Genomic DNA, 21,064 nt, shown 5'->3' on the forward strand with positions numbered 1-21,064 from the left:
TGGCCGAGATCCTGTTGGAGGTGTTGCAGAAAACGTAGTATATGCACTACCCCTTTCAAAATTCAAATATTTCTGAATTCTAAAAAACACATCTGGCCCCAAGGGTTTTGATACCGAATCCTGAGCCCGCGGTGGCAGCAGTCCTGAGGACAGTAGTAGTACTGTTTAATAGAGCACTTGTGTCAGGCAGTGCTCAGTACTTAATAGGTAAATATCTAACTTAGTCTTCACAACTCCCTGTCAGTCGTCATCATCATCATCTCTCACAAGTCAGGACACTGAGGCAGGTTCGCTCCTTAATTTGAAGGTCACGTAGCAAGTAGCCTGAGTACAGCTTCGTGCATTTCACTGTAAAGGTTAAGAACAGGGCTATGGACAAATGATGCCTTCCACTGCAGCAGAATGGGAAGCTCTCAGGGACTCAGGCAGTCGGGTGGTTTGGAAGCGCACGTCGTTCCAGCCCTGGGTGCTTTCCCACGTTCCACTAGGGCTGCCCCAGCAGCTCCTGGTGCGGCCAGGCTGCAGCAGATCCATAAAGTTACACCGGGCAACAGTAGAGGAGGCAGCTCCAGACATCCACCTCCACCTTTAACAGGAAGAAGAGTCCTTCCCAACTCACCCGATGGACCCCCTACTTCTCACTGGCCAAAACCAGGTCACAAGCCCACCGCCAGCCAATCGTTGGCAAAGAAATGCCCTGCTTCAATTCATCAAGCGGGCCCTGGGTCCGGGCGCCGTGGTGCAGAACCGTCGCGAGCTGTGCGGCGGAGCCGGAGGAAGTTGCCTGGCAGGAGTCGGGCAGGCTGTTACAGCAGGGGTCTCAGGCGTGGGCGTAGGCGCCGAGCCCGCAGAGCGACCCCGCCTCTGGGCCTTGGCTTCCGCCTGCGCAGCCCGTGGGTCCCGGCGCCTGCGCCCTCCAGTCTGCAGAGTGGGGCGCTCCCGAGCTTATCCACAGGACGCCACCAAAGGCGGCGACCGCACGCAGGGCAGCACTCAGGCATGAGCTCGGTGGTTCCCCACGTCAACGGGTCCACAACTCCCAGAAACCGCCGCAAAATCGCCATGCTGATTGGCCCGCGGCGCCATCTATCAGCCCACCAAATGCAGGAAGGGCGGGGGACGGCGCCCCACGACCAATTGCGAGAGAGAGGAGGCGGGCGCTCCTCCTGCCGCCTCCGGGGCTGTGGATGGAGCGTGGCCGATCCTAAACGGATGGGCCTTCGGGGCCCCACAGCCGATTCTAGGACCCGAGAAGCGTCAAGCCACCTCCCCTGCGGAACAGCAGCGGGGGCACGCGGACAAAACCCCACGAGCCCTGGTCTCCGAGAAGCTCTGGCCTCCGCTACTCCGGCCTGCGGCCACGGCCCTGTACGGCGCTCGCGCCCCTCGCAGGCCACGCCCCCGCCTCCTCATAGGCTCCCCCGGCGCACGTGCGAAGGAAGATGGGCGTGGCGGGCGTGGCCAGCCTGGCGGCCCGGTCGCCCTGTGGGCCTGAGAGGCCCCTGACTCGGCCCCGAGGCCGCATGGAGAGTCTGGCGCTGGGCCAGTGGCGACGGCGGAAGCCGGAGGAGTTGCCGGTTCCGGGGGACGCGGTGAGCCCCGGGGCCTGGGCGTTGGGAACGGGAAGGCGCATGCCCCTGGGCGGGCCTCAACCAGCCTGGGCTTGGGGTGGAGGAGCGCCTGTGAGGCAGCCTGGCCTGGCGGCCTGCGCGTCACCCGGGGCGTGTCTGGGGGCGTGGTCAGATGCGCGGCCGCCACCTCGCTCCGCCCCCTCCGCGCCTGCGCAGAGTCGCGGAGCTCGGGCGTCCCCTACCCGCGTGCTCTCCAGGACCGGAGGCCGGGGTTCCTGAGCTGTGCACTGAGGACCCTCTCCAAGACCTCGGGTGTTAGGTGTCTGGATCAGATGGCCCCCGCTGCCCGCTCTCTAGCGTCCTTGGGGTGCTGTGGGACAGGTTCACGTGCCAGTGCTCGGGGCGGAGTGCTCCAGCGCAGAGCTGGGAAGGCGTGTCTGAGAGTCCGGAAAGCGCAGGGTGAGGCCGGCCGGAGCCGAAGGAAGCGCCCAGGAGGAAAGCCCAGCACCGCCGCGGGTCGCGAAGAATCCCGTAGGGCTGGAGCTGGAAGAGGAATGGAGCCTCTTAGCAGAACTGTGGTCTCCCCCCGCTTGCGAAGTGCGCAGTTACTTCTTGACCTCGCTCGGGGTTCCTTGCGCGGAGCAGCAGTGAGCTGCCAGGATACCCGCATTTCCTTCCTTTCTCAGTTACTTCTTGGAGAGCTACAGGCGTGATAAATGCCAGATCTGTTTTTTCAGTAACGCAGGCAACGTTTTTTCAGACGTTTTGTAGACTAGCAAAAGTGATTAGGACTTTTGGGGCGTAACTCACTAGGCCGGGGCTCACTCCCCAGTCCCCCCTCCACACGAGTGACTAGCGGGGTCGGAGGGTAGTTCAGTGGTAAAGTGAGTGCTTAGTATGCACAAGGCCTTGGGTTCCATCCCGCCACTACCCGAAACCAGTGCCATCTGTGTTTCTGTCACAGCAGCACCCCACCTCTAGGTGCCAGTTACTTCATTACCAGCTTGTAGGTTACTCCTCTGCACCGGAGGCCGAGAGCCTCCATTGTCGGTGCAGACAAATGGAGTTTGGTTCTGACGCACATAACAGTATGGAAATGAGCAGTCCAGCGTGGTGGAAACCAGGTTCCCTAAATACAGGTGTAAGGCAGGGGTACCCAGGCCCAAGGACATCCAGGGACCTCGAGGTCTTATGCAGCCATCCCCTGCGTGTTGCTGTCCCTGTTGTCATTCACTGTGTGGATGCTCGCCACCGCAGCACTCGCTCAGACAGTAGGGAAGCAAGACTGGAGTGGCAGGGTCACACGGACGGACCTTCAAGAGCTTCCGCCCTGCCCCGTGGGGTCGGGTCCCAGGGAGGGCTGCTGCTGTGGTGTGCAGCCCCAGCTGGTGGGGAGAGCGGCCTGCTGTGGTCTTGCTGACAGTGATGGGAGGGCAGGGCGGAAGGTGGAGTCCAGATGACCCTGACCCTCAGGGGCCCCCAGCACCTGGGAGACAGTGTGTTGAGAGAAAGCTGGTGCGGTACTTGGAGAAAATGGAGTTCCCGTTAGGCTGTTCCAGGCTTTCTGTGACTCTGGGACATTTAGTGGTGATGTGGCAAATACTACTAGTCACTGAACAGTTACCATGTGGATCATCTGGATTTCACAACCTTTTATTTATTTTTTAAATTTATTTTTATTGTAAACAAATGGGATACATGTTGTTTCTCTTTGTACATGGAGTAACAGCATACCATTTGTGTAATCATACATTTACATAGAGTAATGATGTTTGATTCATTCCGTTATTTTTTTCCTTCCCCCCACCCCTCCCACCTCTCTTTTCCCTCTATACAGTCCCTCCTTCCTCCATTCTTGTCCCTCTCCCACCCCCCATTAAGTGTCATCATCCGCTTATCAGGGAGATCATTCCTCTTTTGGATTTTTGAGATTGGCTTATCTCACTTAACATGATATTCTCCAATTTCATCCATTTGCCTGCAAATGCCATAATTTTATTATTCTTTATAGCTGAGTAATATTCCATTGTGTATATATATATATATATATATATATATATATATATATATACCACAGTTTCTTTATCCATTCATCAATTGAAGGGCATCTAGGTTGGTTCCATAGTCTGGCTATTGTGAATTGAGCCACTATGAACATTGATGTGGCTGTATCTCTGTAGTGTGCTGATTTTAAGTCCTTTGGGTATAGGCGGAGGAGTGGGATAGCTGGATCAAATGGTAGATCCATTCCAAGTTTTCTAAGGAATCTCCACACTGCTTTCCAGAGTGGCTGCACTAATTTGCAGTCCCACCAGCAATGTATGAGCGTACCTTTTTCCTCATATCCTCTCCAACACCTATTGTTGCTTGTATTCTTGATAATTGCCATTCTAATTGGGGTGAGATGGAATCTTAGGGTAGTTTGATTTGTATTTCTCTTATTACTAAAGATGATGAACATTTTTTCATATGTTTGTTGATTGCTTGTAGATCTTATTCTGTGAAGTGTCTGTTCATTTCCCTAGCCCATTTGTTGATTGGGTTATTTGTATTCTTGGTGTAGAGTTTTTTGAGTTATATATTCTGGAAATTAGTGCTTTATCTGAAGTATGAGTGGCAAAGATATTCTCCCACTCTGTAGGCTCTCTCTTCGCATTGCTGATAGTTTCCTTTGCTGAGAGAAAGTATTTAGTTTGAATCTATCCCAGTTATTGATTCTTGCTTTTATTTCTTGTGCTATGGGAGTCCTGTTAAGGAAGTCTGAACCTAAGCCAACAAGTTGAAGATTCACAACCTTTTATTATTCCCATATTATAAATGAGGAAACTGAGGTGCAGGAAGGTTTGTTGGCTGTCCTCTGGGCCAACAGCAAGCCAGAGGTGGAACTAAGCTAAGCTCCAGCTGTCTGTAGAGCTTCCCCCCCTAACCACTGGGCCACACAGCTTTCTGTGTGGGGCTCAGGGTGCTGGAACACAAGGTTTGACAATACTGTCCTAAATTGGCCCTCATAAGGTGATGAGAAGTGTAATGCTGAGGTCTGTCAGGGAAGGGGAGCCAGAGGTCATTATTGACCAGAGAACAGAGGAGACTTAATGGAAGAAACCATGAATGAGCTATCAGACTGGAATTGCTGAAGTTGAGTACAAGGTTGCAGTTGCTGTGCTTCCTGTTACCAAAGAATGATGATTTGGGTATCTTATAGCCATGGTGTGTATGCCTCTTAATTTGATAAAGTTCTTATTTATATTGTACTGTGTCCTAGTCTTAGATCTAATAATCCAGATTGAGTTCGAGTATCCAAGTTCTTGTATGAAGTTTTTTGTTCTCTCCAAGTTTTCTCCCCCACCTCCCTGATTCTCCAGAATTTGATTTCTGGGGAACTCCAGCTAGTTTCCTCCGCCTGTTTGCATGCAGCCTAGCCTCTGTACTGAGTGCATACAGCCACCAGCAGAGCCTAGAAAATTGCCTGGCAGGTGATGGCTGGGCAGAGCCAGTCAGGTGCCTCCTGGTCCTGATCAACGTTTCCCTGCAGTGCAGTTAGCTAGTGTGGGGACTGTCAGCTGCCTGTCAACTGTGTTGATCATCTCCCCCTGCAGACATCTGAGCTTCTGTTGTGTCCTGGGTCCTGTGTGGGCACAGGAGGTGTGATGCCTGGCAGGAGGAGATGAAGGCCTTGGATACGCTCACCTTGGAACTCCTGGCAAGATTTCTTATGCAGTGCGCAGGGCCCAGCTCTGTTCACACCCCGCCCAGCACAGCATCTCAGAGTGATGGTGCCTGCCTTTCAAACCAGAAGCTGTGGTCGTGAGTGACCATCTCTGCTAGGACTGTCCTCCCAGAGCAGCTCTGCTCTTGGGCCCTGGATTGTCCTATTCATTCTCTGTGCTGTTTCCCTCTTGGTTTAAGGGACATTTTTTATGATAGTACATACTTCTCTAGTTGCCTTATTAGCTGTAGCTTTGCTGTCTGCTTTATGAGTTAGAGTGTCCGTCTTCAGTCAGCTTCAGGTGATGGTGTCCCACTTTCACATCTGAGAACCTCCCTTTTCCCTCCTCTCAACTTTATGCTTTGTAGACCTGTATTTTACTTTGACATATGCTGTAAATTTCATTTATATTGATACTATTTCTGTTTTTAACAGTCTATCATATTTTGAAGAAGGTTCAATAACAAGAGAATATATTTGTATACATAGTTTCCATTTCCAGTACAACTCTTTCTTTTGTATTGGTCCTTATTTCCTCTGACATCCATTTCCTCCTGCCTAAAGGAATTCCTTCTTTTTAATCCACCCTTTTTGGTGCTGGGGATAGAACCCAGGGCTTTGTTGTACTAAGCATGTGCTCTACCACCTACGCACACCTGCAGCCCCCTTTAGCATTTCTTATAGGACGGTAGACTTGTGATAATTGTTTTTCAATTTTTGTCTGTCTGAGAAAGTTTTTATTTCACTATCATCGGAAAGTATTTCCACTGTGCACAGAATTCTAAGATAGTTTTTTTTCTTTCAGTATTATAAAGGTGTTGCTCCCTGTTTTGTAGTATTGCTTCCGGGGTGAAATCTGCAGTCACTGTATCTTTGTTTCTCAATATTTACATTTCTTTAGTCTCTGGCTACTTCAAAACATTTATCAGTAGCTTTGAGCAATTTATCATGTGCTTTGTGGGAGTAAATCCTTAAGATTTTGTGCTTAGAGCTATTTTGATTCTTGAACTTGTGAGTTCATTGTTTTCATCAAATTTGCGACATTTTCATCTATCATATTTTCAAATATTTTTCTTGTTTCCCTTACCTGTCTTTCAGGAACTGCAATTATACATCTGCTCCTGAAGTCGTCCTGTGTTGCCTACTTAAAGCCTTTCTGTGTTCAGTTTCTAATACCCTGTATTGCTGTTTCAGGTTCACAACCTTTTCTTCTACAGTGTCTAATCTGCCATTAGTTACATCTAGTGCATGTTTCATCTCAGATATCATAGCCTTCAATTTGGATCCATGTCTCCCTTTAACATCCTGAACATATGCAGTTATAATAACCCTTTAAAAAATTGTTCTAATTAGTTGTACATGATAATAGAATGCATTTTGATACATTGTACACAAATGGAGCACAACTTCTCATTCCTCTGGCTGTACGCGGTGCAGAGTCACATAGTAGTGTAGTCATACATATATAGGGTAATAATGTCTATCTCGTTGCACTTCCACCCCCACACCCCTCCCATCCCCGCACTCCCCTCTGCCCAATCCAAAGTCCTTCATTTTTCCCTACCTCCCCCCCATTTGGATCACCATCCGCTTATCAAAGAAAGAACATTCTGCCTTGGTTTTGGGAGTTTCACCTTATTTCACTTAGCATGATATTCTCTAGCTTCATCCATATATCTGCAAATGCCATAATTTCATTCTTCTTTAAGGCTGAGTAATATTCCATTGTGTATATCTACCACATTTTCTTAATCCATTCATCTGTTGAAGGGCATCTAGGTTGGTTCCATAGTTTTACTATGGAATCATGAATTGAGCTGCTATAAACATTGATTGTGGGCTGCGTCACTATGGTATGCTGATTTTAAGTCCATTGGGCCATAAACTGAGGAACGGGAGTAACTGGGTCAAATGGTGGTTCCCAAGTTTTCTAGGAATCTCTGTACTGCTTTCCAAAGGGGTTGCACCAATTTGCAGGCCCACCACATCCTCACCAACACTTACTGTTGCTTGTATTCTTGATAGTTGCCATTTTTTTTCATATTTGAGATTTTATTGGTGTATTGAGAATCAGTACACAGACATTTCACTTTGTACACATTCTTAACACACATACCGGAAATCTAAAAAGCCTATTACTGTGATTCCTTTTCAGTTATCCAGTGACTTTCTGGCTTTAAATTTGGAGGCAAATTTTTCTTAATAGAATATCAAGTACCAGTTCTTTGAATGCTGCTGTTATTAGAACCCACTAATCAAACTTTGTCACACACACTACATACTCAAACTTCAATCTTTGCTCACATTTGAATTGATATTTGTGCAGGGTAAGAGAGATTTAATTTTTTTTTTTTTTTTTTTTTGGCTATGTATGGATTTCCAGTTTTCCCAGCACCATTTGTTGAATAAGCTATCTTTTCTCCAATGAATGTTTTTGGCACCTTTGTCTAGTATGAGACTACTGTATTTAGGTGGGTTTTGTCTCTGTCTTCTATTCTGTACCATTGGTCTACAGGTCTGTTTTGATGCCAATACCATGCCTTTATTGTTACTGTGGCTCTGTAGTATAGTTTGAGGTCTGGTATTGTGATGCCTTCTGCTTCACTCTTCTTGCTAAGGATTATTTTGTCTATTCTGGGTCTCTTATTTTTCCAAATGAATTTCATGATTGCTTGTTCTAGTTCTATGAAGAATGTTATTGAAATTTTAATAGGAATTGCATTAAATTTGTATAACCTTTTTGGTAGTGTGGCCATTTTGACAATATTAATTGTGCCTATTCAGGAGCATGGGCGGTCTTTCCATCTTCTAAGGTCTTCTTCAATTTCTTTCTTTAGTGTTCTGTAGTTTTCATTGTAGAGGGAAAACAGCATATTGTGGGTCTTTTTAAAAAATCCAATCTGCCAGTCTGTGCCTTTTAATTGATGAGTTTAGACCATTAATATTTAGGGTTATTATTGAGATATGAATTGTATTCCTGATCATTTTGATTTATTTTTGTTTTTTTACTTGACTGACTTTCTCCTTTGACTGATGTTTCCTTCAGTGTAGTTCCTCCCTTTGCTGGTTTTCATTTTTTTTTTTTTTTCATTTCCTTCTTATGGAATATTTTACTAAGCATGTTCTGTAGTGCAGGCTTTCTAGTTGTGAATTCTTTTAACTTTTGTTTATCATGGAAGGTTTTTATTTTATCTTCAAATCTAAAGCTTAGTTTTGCTGGATATAAAATTCTTAGTTGGCATCCATTTTCTTTTAGAGCTTGATGTATGTTATTCCAGGACCTCCTGGTGTTGAGGGTCTGGGTAGGGAAATACCCTGAGATCTGAATTGGTTTTCCTATATATGTAATTTTATTTTTTTCTCTCTCAGCCTTTAAAATTCTGTCCTTCTTCCTTATGTTAGTTATTCTCATTGTAATGTGCCTTGGTGGGGTCTGCTGTAATTTTGTACATTTGGGGTCCTGCTAGCCTCTTGTAGTTGTTTTCCATTTTATTCTTTAGATTTAGGAAATTTTCCTGATATTATGTCATTGAAAAGATTGTACATTCCTTTGGTTTGTATCTCCATGCTTCATCTATCCTGATAAATCTTAATTTGGTCTTTTCATGTTATCTCATATTGTTGGAAGTTCTGTTCATGGTTTATTACCATCTTGTATGTGGACTTTATTTTCAAGAGTATATATTTTGTCTTCATTGCCTGAGGTTCTGTCTTCCACGTGGTCTAGTTTGTTGGTGATACTTTCCATTGAATTTTTAATTTGCTTTATTGTTTCCTTCATTTTAAGGATTTCTGCTTGGTAACTTTTTATAATCTCTGCCTCTTTATTGAAGTAATCTTTCACTTCCAGTATTTCTCTCTGATACCATCCTTTATTTCAAAGATCAGCCTATGTACCTTCTAACTCCTTCTCTGACAGTTCTTCTACTGTGCTGTCCATGGATTCTATTGTTGGAACATCTTGGTTCGTTTGAAGTGCCTTGTTCCCTTGTTTTTTTCATGTTGTTTCTGTGTCTCTCATCTCTAGCCGTATGGAATCTGAGGCAGTACAGTTTCTACCCTGTAGTCTCATAGTTATCCCTGGAAGGCTTCCAGCACCTCGCCTCTAAGGGAGAGGAGACCATATTAACTATACCCCAGTGCATAACCAATATACCAGTGTCTTGACACCAAGAATAGCCTCCTATTAAGTCGTCTACAGTTTTGTCGTAATAAACTGCACCGATTCTTTTCCTCCCCGTTGTGTTCGATTATTGTCTACAGTGAAAACAGTAAGTTTTGCTTTAAAAGGGTGTACTGTTTCAAGTTGATGGAACAGAAGTAGTGTAAGATGTGATGTTAATGAGGGAAGAGAAGAGAGATAGCTGATGGTCCAACTGTGTAGGAAGACGAGGAGGAATTAATAGAGGTTGGCTGTTAGTATGAGAGAAGTGAGAGAGACAGTCCAGGAGACAGGTTGGTGAGAGAAAAATATATACAGATTTTTAAAAAAGTAAAAATATAAGAATACACAACAAAACTCTAATATACTGTTCAGATATCCCATTCCTCAATAAATTGATGCTTGAAAAATATTTGGATTCAAGGGTGATAGAGATGTGGGCTGAGGTTGTGACTCAGTGGTAGAGTACTTGCCTGGCATGTGTGAGACACTGGGTTTGATTCTCAGCAGCACATATAAATAAATAAAATAAAGGTTCATCAACAACTAAGAAGTATATTTAAAAAAAAAAAACAGATGGTAGAGATGTGAGATGTGGGGGCGGGGAGAAGTCTCAATGGAAAATTGAATGATTGTTTCCATTCACTTTCAAAAATTTTCTCAACTTCCCTTCTCCCCTGAGGTAGGGTTGTCTGAAATTTGATGGTTACACCAGTCAGGTGGGTGTGGACGCTGGGCAAGCCGGTAGCAAGATACCCTCACCCTCTTCCAGTCTTCCCACTTGTTGTAGCTGGCCCCTTCCATCCCCATACACTTTGGACTCACTGAGCTGGAGAGAGCCTGGTTTTCTCATTTCTTCAGCCTGTGCTCTCCCTGGGGAAATGCCCCCATCTCTGGCTTTCCACAGGGCTGCCAGGCCCAGACTGGCCCATACAGACCCAGCTGCAATCTGATGGATCTGGGCTTCAGATTCCCCAGATTCTGCCTTGCTGCAGTTCCAAGATTTCAGTGCCATTTCAATTTGCAGAGACCACCAGGAATGTCTCACACAAGGGATCAACCTGCAAAGAAACAGCCAGATGGCAGTCACTAGCACACCCAGCAGGAAGACCTCAGGTGCAACCAGACCTGCAGGTACCCTGACAATAGATCCCGAGGCTGTGGCCGATATCCCCAGATTGAAGCAGCCATGCCTCTAGATGGTGGCAGTGGTAGTGGCAAACCTTAGCCCTGGTCTCAGGCCCTGGCCAGTGTTCCAAGGTGGTGGTGGCTGCATGTAATCAAACCTGCAGGTACCCCTGACAGTGGATTTCCAGGCAGCAATGGGCAGGAAGAGATCCGAGGGCAATCAGCGGGCGAACATGAAGTAGTGGGTGACGGGCAGGCAAAAGGTTGGCAAACCAGCAAAGGGTGGCTGATCAGCTGTAATCTTCATAATATCTTTAATGTTCTTCTCTGCCAATTCTAGCACTTGTGTGACTTCTGTCAGCTATGATGGATTATTCTCATGAATCACACTTTTTTGCTGGTCTACTAATTTTTGTTTGGATGTCAGACATTGTCAATTTTATATATTGGGTGCTGGACATTTTGGGATTCCTATGAATATGCTTAAGCTTTGCTTTGGAACACAGATAAGCTACTTGGAAGTACTTGAGCCCTTTGGGTCTTGTGATTAAAATCATGAGAATTTCTGGTTTTACTGGTAGAGTCAGGCAGTGTTCCCAGCCATGTGTGAGCACCAAACATTGTTATTTCTAATCCTTCCAGGTGGTTCTTTCCATAGCCTTGGGTAATTTCATCCCGTACCTATGCTGATCAATATTCAGCTTAGTGCATCTTTCTCTCTCCAAGCAACTGTCTTCTGCGGTAGTCTGCCCTGTGAGACATCCAGTATCCTTGGCCTCCCTAACCTCTCAGCATGTGTCCCCATCTCAGGGAGCTCAGCAGGCCCCACCTGGGTTCCACCTCCCATGCCACAGCCTGGAAGCTGTCAAGGCAATGTGGTAGGGCAGTCATAGGGCTCATTTGCATCCCATATCTCAGGGGTAAGCAGTCTTTGTTTCTGATTGTCAGTGTCTTAAAGTCTGTTATTCAATTTACTTTGTCCGTGTTTGGTGATTTCATGAAGGAGGGTAAATTCTATTGCTCCAATTTGGCCCCAAGAAATTGGATAAGCAATGTTGATCAGAGTTTCAAAAGGCAAAGCACATACACCTACACCAAAGTTTAAAGTTTGAAGGCCTTCTTAAAGTGTTCAGGAATGTTAACTCTAAATGTTTTCTACCTGATTTGATTTAGAATGTTTTAAAGATTGTCTTAAAAAGACAGAAACTTGGGGCTGGGGAGATAGCTCAACTGGTAGAGTGCTTGCCTCGCAAGCACAAGTCCCTGAGTTCGATCCCCAGTACTGCAAAAAAAAAAAGACGGACACTCTTAGGTAGTGCACACAGCAGCAGCTTCACTTAAACAACCCACTGTGACTTTTCTGTGCAGTTTAGCTCATCTGCTGTTGAGGGGTCTGTTTATCTGGGAACATCGTCACCCCTCTGCACTCTTCTGCAGATGGGCAGCAGTCTGGACGCGGTCCATTAGCAGACATGCTTTTACAGCAACACCTTCACAGGTCATTCCTCCAGGCCAGAGATGAGCAAGCTTGAGCCTGTGCAAAGGGTGGGTAATTCCTTGTCTCCATCTGGAATGTTTTTGTTGTTGTTTTAATATACTTTTGAGTTGTAGGTGGACATAGTACCTTTATTTTGTTTTTATGTGGTGCTGAGAATTGAACCCGGGGCCTCACGTGTGCTAGGTGAGTGCTCTACCACTGAGCCACAGCCCCAGTGGCTGGAATGTTTTTGATGCAACCGTGCAAACTTTGATATGAATAAAGTGCTACATGATATTTTCATCAGTCCTTGGTAATACGAATTGGTGAAAAAACGGGCTGAGGATATTTTGGGTCCACTCTACTATGTGGATAACTTCTGGACCTGCCTTTGCTACTCTTGGGAAATTATCCCATAAAGCTTGTAGTCCTTTGTCAGCAAACCTTAGACATATTGATGACTTTAACTCCGTTCAGTGACCCTAAGCAGTCTAACCTAGAAAGCAAGAAGATTGGGAGTTAACTTTGCTAGCTTCACCCAAATTTCGTAGCTCATCAGCTGAGATCCCTGGTGAAACATCAGGAATCCTATCTGATGAAGCAGCCCCCTGGCAAAGCCCCAGTGCCTTCCAGGGGTTACTCTTACCATTGAAGTAATTGTGACCCGCTCCTCAGGAAACAAGTTATTTAGTTTTTGCACCCAGTTTTTATTCTAGAAAGAATCTGCTGGGCTACTTTATACTGTGTTCTGCTTAACTTAAATATATTCAGCTATCATTCTTGGAAAAGGAAATCAATGATAATTCATCTCTGTTACAGCCCTAATGCGGATGTTTACCTTGTCAGCTACACATAGCCTCAATCATTTCTGTTTTGTGGCAGATTTCTTTGTAAATGACAGAGAGTCAGAATGAGGCGAGGATCATCAGGAAGGTCGTTTCCTTGGTTGGAACAGTTCCTTTATACACCTGTTGTGTTCAGCAGCCACTCTGGAAGGACAGTGACTTGGCTGCTTCTTCAATAACCAAGTGCCCCGAGCCAAGCAAGGTGCATAGTAGGTATGAAGGAAGCACCTCTCGGTGATCAACTTATGCAGATGCCTGTGCTTTTAACTGAGAAGAAAGGAAGGGAGTGAACATGTGAACGTGAGAATTGTTGGCATCTCCAGAACATTTATTCAGGGAAGACCGCACCAGGGTGCCAGGCGCTCGCCCTTCCTTGGATTGCTCTCTCGCGGTCATCGAGATGGTGTTTAGGCTTAGGGTCTCTTTAAGTGCAGCCATCACCACCTGGGCTTGAAACTTCCTCGTCACCTCAGAGGGACACCTCTGCATGCCCACGTCCCCCTCTGGATCTGCCTCTTCTGGAGATCTCATGCAAGTGGAATATCTCAGCGTATGGTCTTTTGTGTCTGGTTTCTTTCACTGAGCACGATGGGTTTGAATTTCCCCTGTGATGAAATTGTCTTGGCAGCACGTCCTTTTCATGGCTAAGTGATCACCTCTAGGGCTGGACGTGCACACTTAAGTGCGAGGCGAGGGCCGCAGCCCACGCATACTCCGCTTCCTCAAAGGGGCGAGCACCTTGGTGGCAGCTCAGGACGGGCTCGTCTTCGCTTTCCTTAGGCAGATGTGGCGGGTTTCCTGTGCTCTCGTTCACTATCTCCCCAGCATTTAGCTCGCCTGCTCCTTTACCTCGTTCTGTGACTCTCATCTCGTAAGGTGCCTGCTCTTTGCCGAGCTAGACTTGGTTAAGAGCGTGGGCCGAAAGACCTAGCATGACGATTTAAGGAGTCTTAAAAATGGCCAGGGCTCAGTGAGACAGCATCAAGAGGTTCAGGTCCCTCGGGGACACGAGCTTGCCCTGGTGACCTGGGAGCTGAGTGTGAGAATCCTACCTTCTGCCCTCTCTCTGCTTGACATTGTGCCAGATTTCAATGTGCTATAGAAAGTACCCCTTCTGAGAGTGCAAGGTCATTTTCCAAATGAAAATGTCATTGGGAAGAATCTACTTGATGGAAACCACGCGTTCTTTCTAAATGGCAGTCTGTGGGGCCTTATTAATCTTGATCTATTCAGCACTCCCTGTTTTATATTCAGACCGATGGTCGTCCATATCAGCAACTCCAGCAAAAGTAAACTTCTTTATTATGGTAGAATTAAAATGAAACTCAACTCAAGAAAACCAAACTCAGCAAACTATTTCCTGTAACTAGGACTCAACCAGTATCGTACGTTTATAATACAAATGATCTTCAGGAAAAGGCCATTAGTCAATAAAAATTCTCAAAATACTTTCAAGATGAAGGATTCAATTATTTTTATTTTGTTTATTTTTATATAAAATATATTTTTCTTGTGGACTTCCCATCATTTGCATTACTAAAATCTAATGATTTACAATGGTATTCTAATATATAGTATATATACTTAACTCACATATAAAGTGTGTGTGCTTAATCAGGGGTGTTTGATGTGAATGAAGAATATGTCATTTTCTTGCTGTGCTGATTGACGTGTGTCCACAGTGCGTTTCTGTGGCAGAGTTCCCAGGGTTGCACAACTTTACTCTCTCCATTCCCCAGAGGCCTGGAGCAGAGAGGGGGACTTCTAGAGGTGGTCAGCATAGCTGAGTCCCCAGTGGTGGGGCTGCCACTTGGTCTTTTGCCAAACTGCCTGTTGTCTGGTGCATTCCCCCGGAGCAACAGGGAAATGCCACAGACTGGTTTCTACAAGAGCTTCCTCTCCTCAGTATGGAAGTTCCATCTCTCCTGGACACCTCCCTTCTTAATCTCAGGTGGGCCCATCACCTCCAATAAAGGGAAAAGTTCATGTCAATGAAGTGGTCCTACTTCCTCGGGCAGGGTATCTGGTCCTTCTGAGACAACTTGTGCCAACTTGGTTCCATCATTGAAGCCACAGAATACATAATCTTGTTTGACTTACACATCTTATGAAGAGGCTGCTCCTTCTGAACTGTGCTCCTGCTTCAGCTGTGAGGCTGCTGTGTGCTTGATCTGCTTCAATTAGTGTTCAGTAATGGGTTCTTTGTGTACATTCTGGGTTTTAATTTTGTTTATACAGTGCAAGTGTCTTTCAGCTTGGTGGTAAATCTTCATCTGCCTTATGCAGGCTGACAGATCTTCTCTGGACGGGAGGAGCAGAGAGTGGAGCGTTTCACGCAGGCAGTCCCACAGTGACATGCGGCCATGGCACTCAGTTTTCTTTGGTCTGGACCAGTCCATGATAACTGACTAGTAGTTCATTGGCCAAGTAAGTGTAGAGATCAATATCATATGTGTTGGGAGCTAGACCAAAACAAGGGGCTGGGGTGGGGAGAAGAGGGAAGGAGGAAATCCCATGAAAATAGAGAGAGCAATGGAGTAGAGGAAGGGGCTGAGGGGAGGGAGGGGAGATGGGGAGAGGGACGGATGGTGGAGTTAGTCTGATCAGACTTTCCTGTGTGTATGTGTGAATATACCACAGTGAGTTTCACCGTCATGTCTATCCATTATTCACTAACAGAAAACAACTACAAATAAACAGAAGAAAGATCAGTAGAGAAAAGGAATAGGAGGGTGGGGAGGAGAGGGAGCAGAAGGGGGTGTACTGGGGACAGAACGGGAGCAAATTATCATCCACGCTTGTTTAATCATGTCAAAATGAATTCCAATATCATGTATATAATAAATTAATAAAGAAAAAACTGGTAAAATGTCATATGTGGTCAGTTCTCGATAATCCCAGTAAATAGGCAGAAAATATGAGTAATTTCATCCACTCTGCTGACTGAGGGTCACCAAGGCATAATCTCCTCATTATCTGCCGAGGAGCACCTGCCAGCCTGGACGCTCAGAGCCTGGCTTCCCTTTCTCCCACCGCAGGATATGGGCTCCCAGCCCCTTCGGCCACCTGAAGAATGTTGGTTCAATCACCTTGGAGGATCACAAGTCTCCTGACCTTCAGGTCCTTTAACCACACAGAGATGGTGTAAAACACAGTTCCAGAAGAATCTTAAGTTCAATCAGGAGTATAGATTCTAGTCTCTGTGTTTGCCTCTGCCTCCTTTTCAGTAAGTGTGAGGTTACTGAGGGACGTTGTCAACTATGGCTGCTGGCGGAAGACCTTAAAACACGTGGGCTTAAATGTTCTGAGAACATTCAGTAATTTCTGTTTTTTCCTCCCTTCAGCCTAGATTTTTTAAAGTTGACAGCAAACTGATTTTAACAGGACATGCTTCTTTTCTGCATTGCAAAGGTGGAGCATAACTTGAATAACTTGAGATATTAAGGGCGCTGATCTTACCTTCTTCAGACTTTCTTCTGACTTAGGTGAAGAAGAAGGTTGCTTTGTACAAAAAAGTCCCACAGACATTTGGTAGACGTACTTTGATACACTGGAATGTGAGCTGGAACTTCAGTTAAATGAGTGGTGTGGGAAACTCTGCAGTTCATCAATGGGAAGAGACGGCCACAGTGACTGAAGCAGGCCCTGGGAGGGAGAGTTGGTTCCCACCGAGGAGCCTAGGGTTGCTGTGGAGGAAGTGAACCTGCGGTGGACTCCGCCACGTGGTGCGGCTGTCGAGACAGCTAGGCTGCACGGGTTTTCTTGGAACCCAGGTACCAACTCCTGGCATGTGGATTCTGGACTACCCTGGTTGTACGGCATTGGAGCGCTTCACGTGGTTCATTTTAAGTGGGACGTGGGCCATTTAGAAGCAGCACTGCGAAGGGCATGTAGGATGGAAGTCTGTGAAGGCACCTCTAAAGTGGAGTGGGGAGAGGGGACTAGGGGACACATGGGTGGAGAGAAGGCCTCGGAAGTGCCCGAGTGCTTTCTGCAAACCTGAGAGGATGCTTATGTCCAAAAGGAGCTGCTGTTTATTTTATGTTGCCCAAGAGGGAAAAGTAAGGATCATGGGTGGAGTTGTGAGAAAGGAATTTGGTTTAAATCAGTATTTCCAGAGTGTGGTATTCATACTCTGGGAGTATGAGAGTTTTGTTTTGTTTTATTGAAAAACTTTGCCAGAAGTGATGGTGGGCACCTTTAATTCCAGTGACTTGGGTGACTGAAGCAGGAGGATCACAAGTTCAAAGCCAGCGTCAACAACTTAGTGAAGCCCTGTCTCAAAATAAAAAAATAAACAGGGCTGGGAAAGTGGCTCAGTGGTTAAGCACTCCTGGGATCAATCCCTAGTACAAAAAAACCTTTTTATATTGAAATAGTTTTAGACTGTCAGGTCGCAAAGAACAGTGTACCAAGTTCAAGTGTACCCCTCACCTAACCCGCAAGCTAGATTAAGATCGCAAGCCTTGAAATTAACCCTGGTGCAGTGCTGTCGCTGAGCTCTTCCAGGTTTCCACTGTGCCCCTTTTCAGCAGAGCCAAACCCAAGGTCCCATGTCACGTTTAGTTGTCCCTTGTGACCTGTGACTCCGCATCAGTCTTTTGGGTTTCCTGAGTGTGGGTCAGGTGCTTGGTGCCTAGTGTTTCCTCGTGGGTTGGCACAGGTGGTGTGTTTGGGCATTAGCACCGTGGCAGTGGTGCTGTGCCTTGTGTGGTGTGAGTGTGCGCTGCTGGGCGTGGAACCCAGGGCCTTGCTTGTGCTAGGCAAGCGCGCTCCCACCAAACTCTCCCCGCCAAGGCCCTTCCTTCTTGGTATGTCCCGCTTGTGGGCACACGATGTCGGTGTGTCTTATTGCTGGTGGCATCAGCCTTGTCACTTGGTTAAGGTGTTTTAGCCACTGTAATGTTACTGTTTTCTTTTTTTGATTTGTATAAATCTTGGGAAGACAGATTGCAGATATCCCCCTTGCTCCTTAAAACTTCTGCCTACCAGTTTTTTGCGTCTGTTGATACATCTTATCTGAAATGATGATCACTGCATATTTACTTAATAAAAATTTTGTAATTCCCTCTTTTTTACATTCATTAATTAAAATTTGCCTTAAGGAACTCTTGTCCTTTCTTCCCACTTATTTATTCAGTTATTTTTGTTGTGAGTGCCATGGGTCTTTTTTCTATGGCTTACTTGAAGGATAACACGTTATAGACTATCTTTTGCACTTTGACCCTTTAATTTAACAGTGTGCTCTGGAAATCATGCAGACTGGTCCATAGAAATGTCCTCCTTTTTATAGCGAAGGGCCCATTGTTGTGTGTCCAGACTTTGTCTCCTCTCCTGCACAGGGCACTGCCTCTTCCCCGCACACTGCGTCTCAGCAGGCTGCCCCTTCCCCGTCGCTGGAGATAGGCTTGAGGGCAGGTGCCCGGAGGTGGGTGCCTGGGGTTGGAGCGTGCCCAGCTTTGTCGGGTGTCGCCAGGCCTTCCTCACTGTGTTTGCATTCCCACTGGCCGGACAGAACCTTGCCAAGAGAGATCTGGTCGCGTGTAAAATTGTCAGTCTGATGGCCGACAGGTGATGTCTTGATGTCTCCATCTGCATGTCTGTCAACACGGGTGAGTTCGAACGTGCTTTCACACGTGAGGACCACTCTGATCTTTTTTTTTTTTTTTTTTAACTCTTTTATCTTTTCTTCATTATTCTCTTGGGGTTTTGCCCTCAGCTTTCAACAGATTTTCATGTTAGGTTTATCTATCCCTTTTTTTGTGGTATATGTTCCAAATATTTTCATCTAATTTTTCAGGTACTGAGCCCTTTTTTTAGGGTTCTTTTGTTTTGTTTTGTCTTGTAGAAATTTTTATTTTTATGTAGTCAAATTTATCAATCTTTGTTTCATTGCCTCTTGGTTTGGGGTCATAATTATAAAGTTTTCCTGCCCAGATGTAGCGGGCATTGCTGCACGTTTTCCTCTCGGGCCTGCTGCGTTCCATCTGCCCAGCTCTCGTACGCTGAGGTTCCCGGGCCAGCTGGGTCATTTTTCACGTACGGTGTGAGACTCAGGTCTAATTTTTCTTTTTCCAAACGGCTACCTAGGTTCCTGGTGCCATACATTTGTTAACAAGTCCACCTTTAGCCCCGTGGTTTGAAATGCCCACGGTCACATGCACTGGTTCCTTTCTGGACCCCTCACTCTGTCCTGCTGGTCTGTGTGTTCGAGTGTGAGCAGGTTCCACCACCACCTGTGTATCTAGTCTTCCTGGCATACTTCCTTCTTCAGGGCTGGTTTTTCTAGGGTTCTTCTGGCTATACCTGCATGTTGGCTCTTCCGTGTGACTATTAGTATCAGTTTGTATAACTGAAATAGTTTATTGATGTTTTACTGGTATTACATTAAATTAACTTATAACTGTCATCTTGGTAATGCCAAGTCATCCTATCCAAGAATGGAGAATGTCATTTCATTTGCCCACATAAATATTCTTTTGTGTACTTCAAGAATGCTTTGAATTCTCCTATGTATGTTTTGTGCAGTCCTTATTAAATTTATTTTAAATATTTAGTCTTTTTTTAAAATTTATTTTTATTGTAAACAAATGGGATACATGTTGTTTCTCTTTGTACATGGAGTAACAGCATACCATTTGCATATTCATATATTTGCATAGAGTAATGATGTTTGATTCATTCCGTTATTTTTTTCCTTCCCCCACCCCTCCCACCTCGTCTTTTCCCTCTATACAGTCCCTCCTTCCTCCATTCTTGTCCCCCTCCCACCCCCCATTAAGTGTCATCATCTGCTTATCAGTGAGATCATTCCTCTTTTGGATTTTTGAGATTGGCTTATCTCACTTAACATGATATTCTCCAATTTCATCCATTTGCCTGCAAATGCCATAATTTTATTATTCTTTATAGCTGAGTAATATTCCATTGTGTGTGTGTGTGTGTGTGTATATATATATATATCACAGTTTCTTTATCCATTCATCAATTGAAGGGCATCTAGGTTGGTTCCATAGTCTGGCCTATTGTGAATTGAGCCACTATGAACATTGATGTGGCTGTATCTCTGTAGTGTGCTGATTTTAAGTCCTTTGGGTATAGGCGGAGGAGTGGGATAGCTGGATCAAATGGTAGGTTCCATTCCAAGTTTTCTAAGGAATCTCCACACTGCTTTCCAGAGTGGCTGCACTAATTTGCAGTCCCACCAGCAATGTATGAGCGTACCTTTTTCCCCACATCCTCTCCAACACCTAAGTGTTGCTTGTATTCTTGATAATTGCCATTCTAATTGGGGTGAGATGTAATCTTAGGGTAGTTTGATTTGTATTTCTCTTATTACTAAAGATGATGAACATTTTTTCATATGTTTGTTGATTGCTTGTAGATCTTCTGTGAAGTGTCTGTTCATTTCCCTAGCCCATTTGTTGATTGGGTTATTTGTATTCTTGGTGTAGAGTTTTTGAGTTATATATTCTGGAAATTAGTGCTTTATCTGAAGTATGAGTGGCAAAGATATTCTCCCACTCTGTAGCTCTCTCTTCGCATTGCTGATAGTTTCCTTTGCTGAGAGAAAGCTATTTAGTTTGAATCTATCCCAGTTATTGATTCTTGCTTTATTTCTTGTGCTATGGGAGTCCTGTTAAGGAAGTCTGATCCTAAGCCAACAAGGTGAAGATGTGGACCTACTTTTTCTTCTATAATCTGCAGAGTCTCTGGTCTGATTTCAAGGTCCTTGATCCATTGTGAGTTGAGTTTTGTGCAGGGTGAGAGATAGGGGTTTAGTTTCATTCTGTTGCATATGGATTTCCAGTTTCCCAGCACCATTTGTTGAAGAGGCTATCTTTTCTCCATTGCATATTTTTGGCACCTTTGTCTAGTATGAGAAAATTGTATTTATTTGGGTTTGTGTCCGTGTCCTCTATTCTGTACCATTGATCTACCTGTCTATTTGGTGCCAATACCATGCTGTTTTTGTTACTATTGGCTTTGTAGTATAGTTGAAGTTCTGGTATTGCGATACCCCCTGTTTCATTCTTCCTGCTAAGGATTGTGTTATCTATTCTGGGTTTCTTATTCTTCCAGATGAATTTCATGATTGCTTGCTCTATTTCTGTGAGGTACGTCGTTGGGATTTTAATTGGAATTGCATTGAATCTGTATAGCACTTTTGGTAGC

General features: G+C 45.2%; 1 protein-coding gene across 2 annotated transcripts in view; it reads left to right on the forward strand.

The window, feature by feature from the left end:
- The first annotated feature begins 1,023 nt into the window (after positions 1-1,023).
- LOC306659721 (uncharacterized protein C10orf143) overlaps positions 1,024-21,064 on the forward strand; it is a 44,880-nt gene continuing 24,839 nt past the window's right edge. For both annotated transcript variants that reach the window (XR_013763397.1, XM_079137441.1), the window contains exon 1: positions 1,024-1,592. Coding sequence is in view for 1 of the 2 variants with exons in the window: in XM_079137441.1 (XP_078993567.1) it covers positions 1,443-1,592 (150 nt within the window). In the remaining variant the exon portion in view is untranslated. The remainder of the gene's footprint in view (positions 1,593-21,064) is intronic.

This window comes from Sciurus vulgaris (assembly GCF_902686455.1).
Source record: "Sciurus vulgaris genome assembly, chromosome: 4".
Lineage (NCBI taxonomy): Eukaryota > Metazoa > Chordata > Mammalia > Rodentia > Sciuridae > Sciurus > Sciurus vulgaris.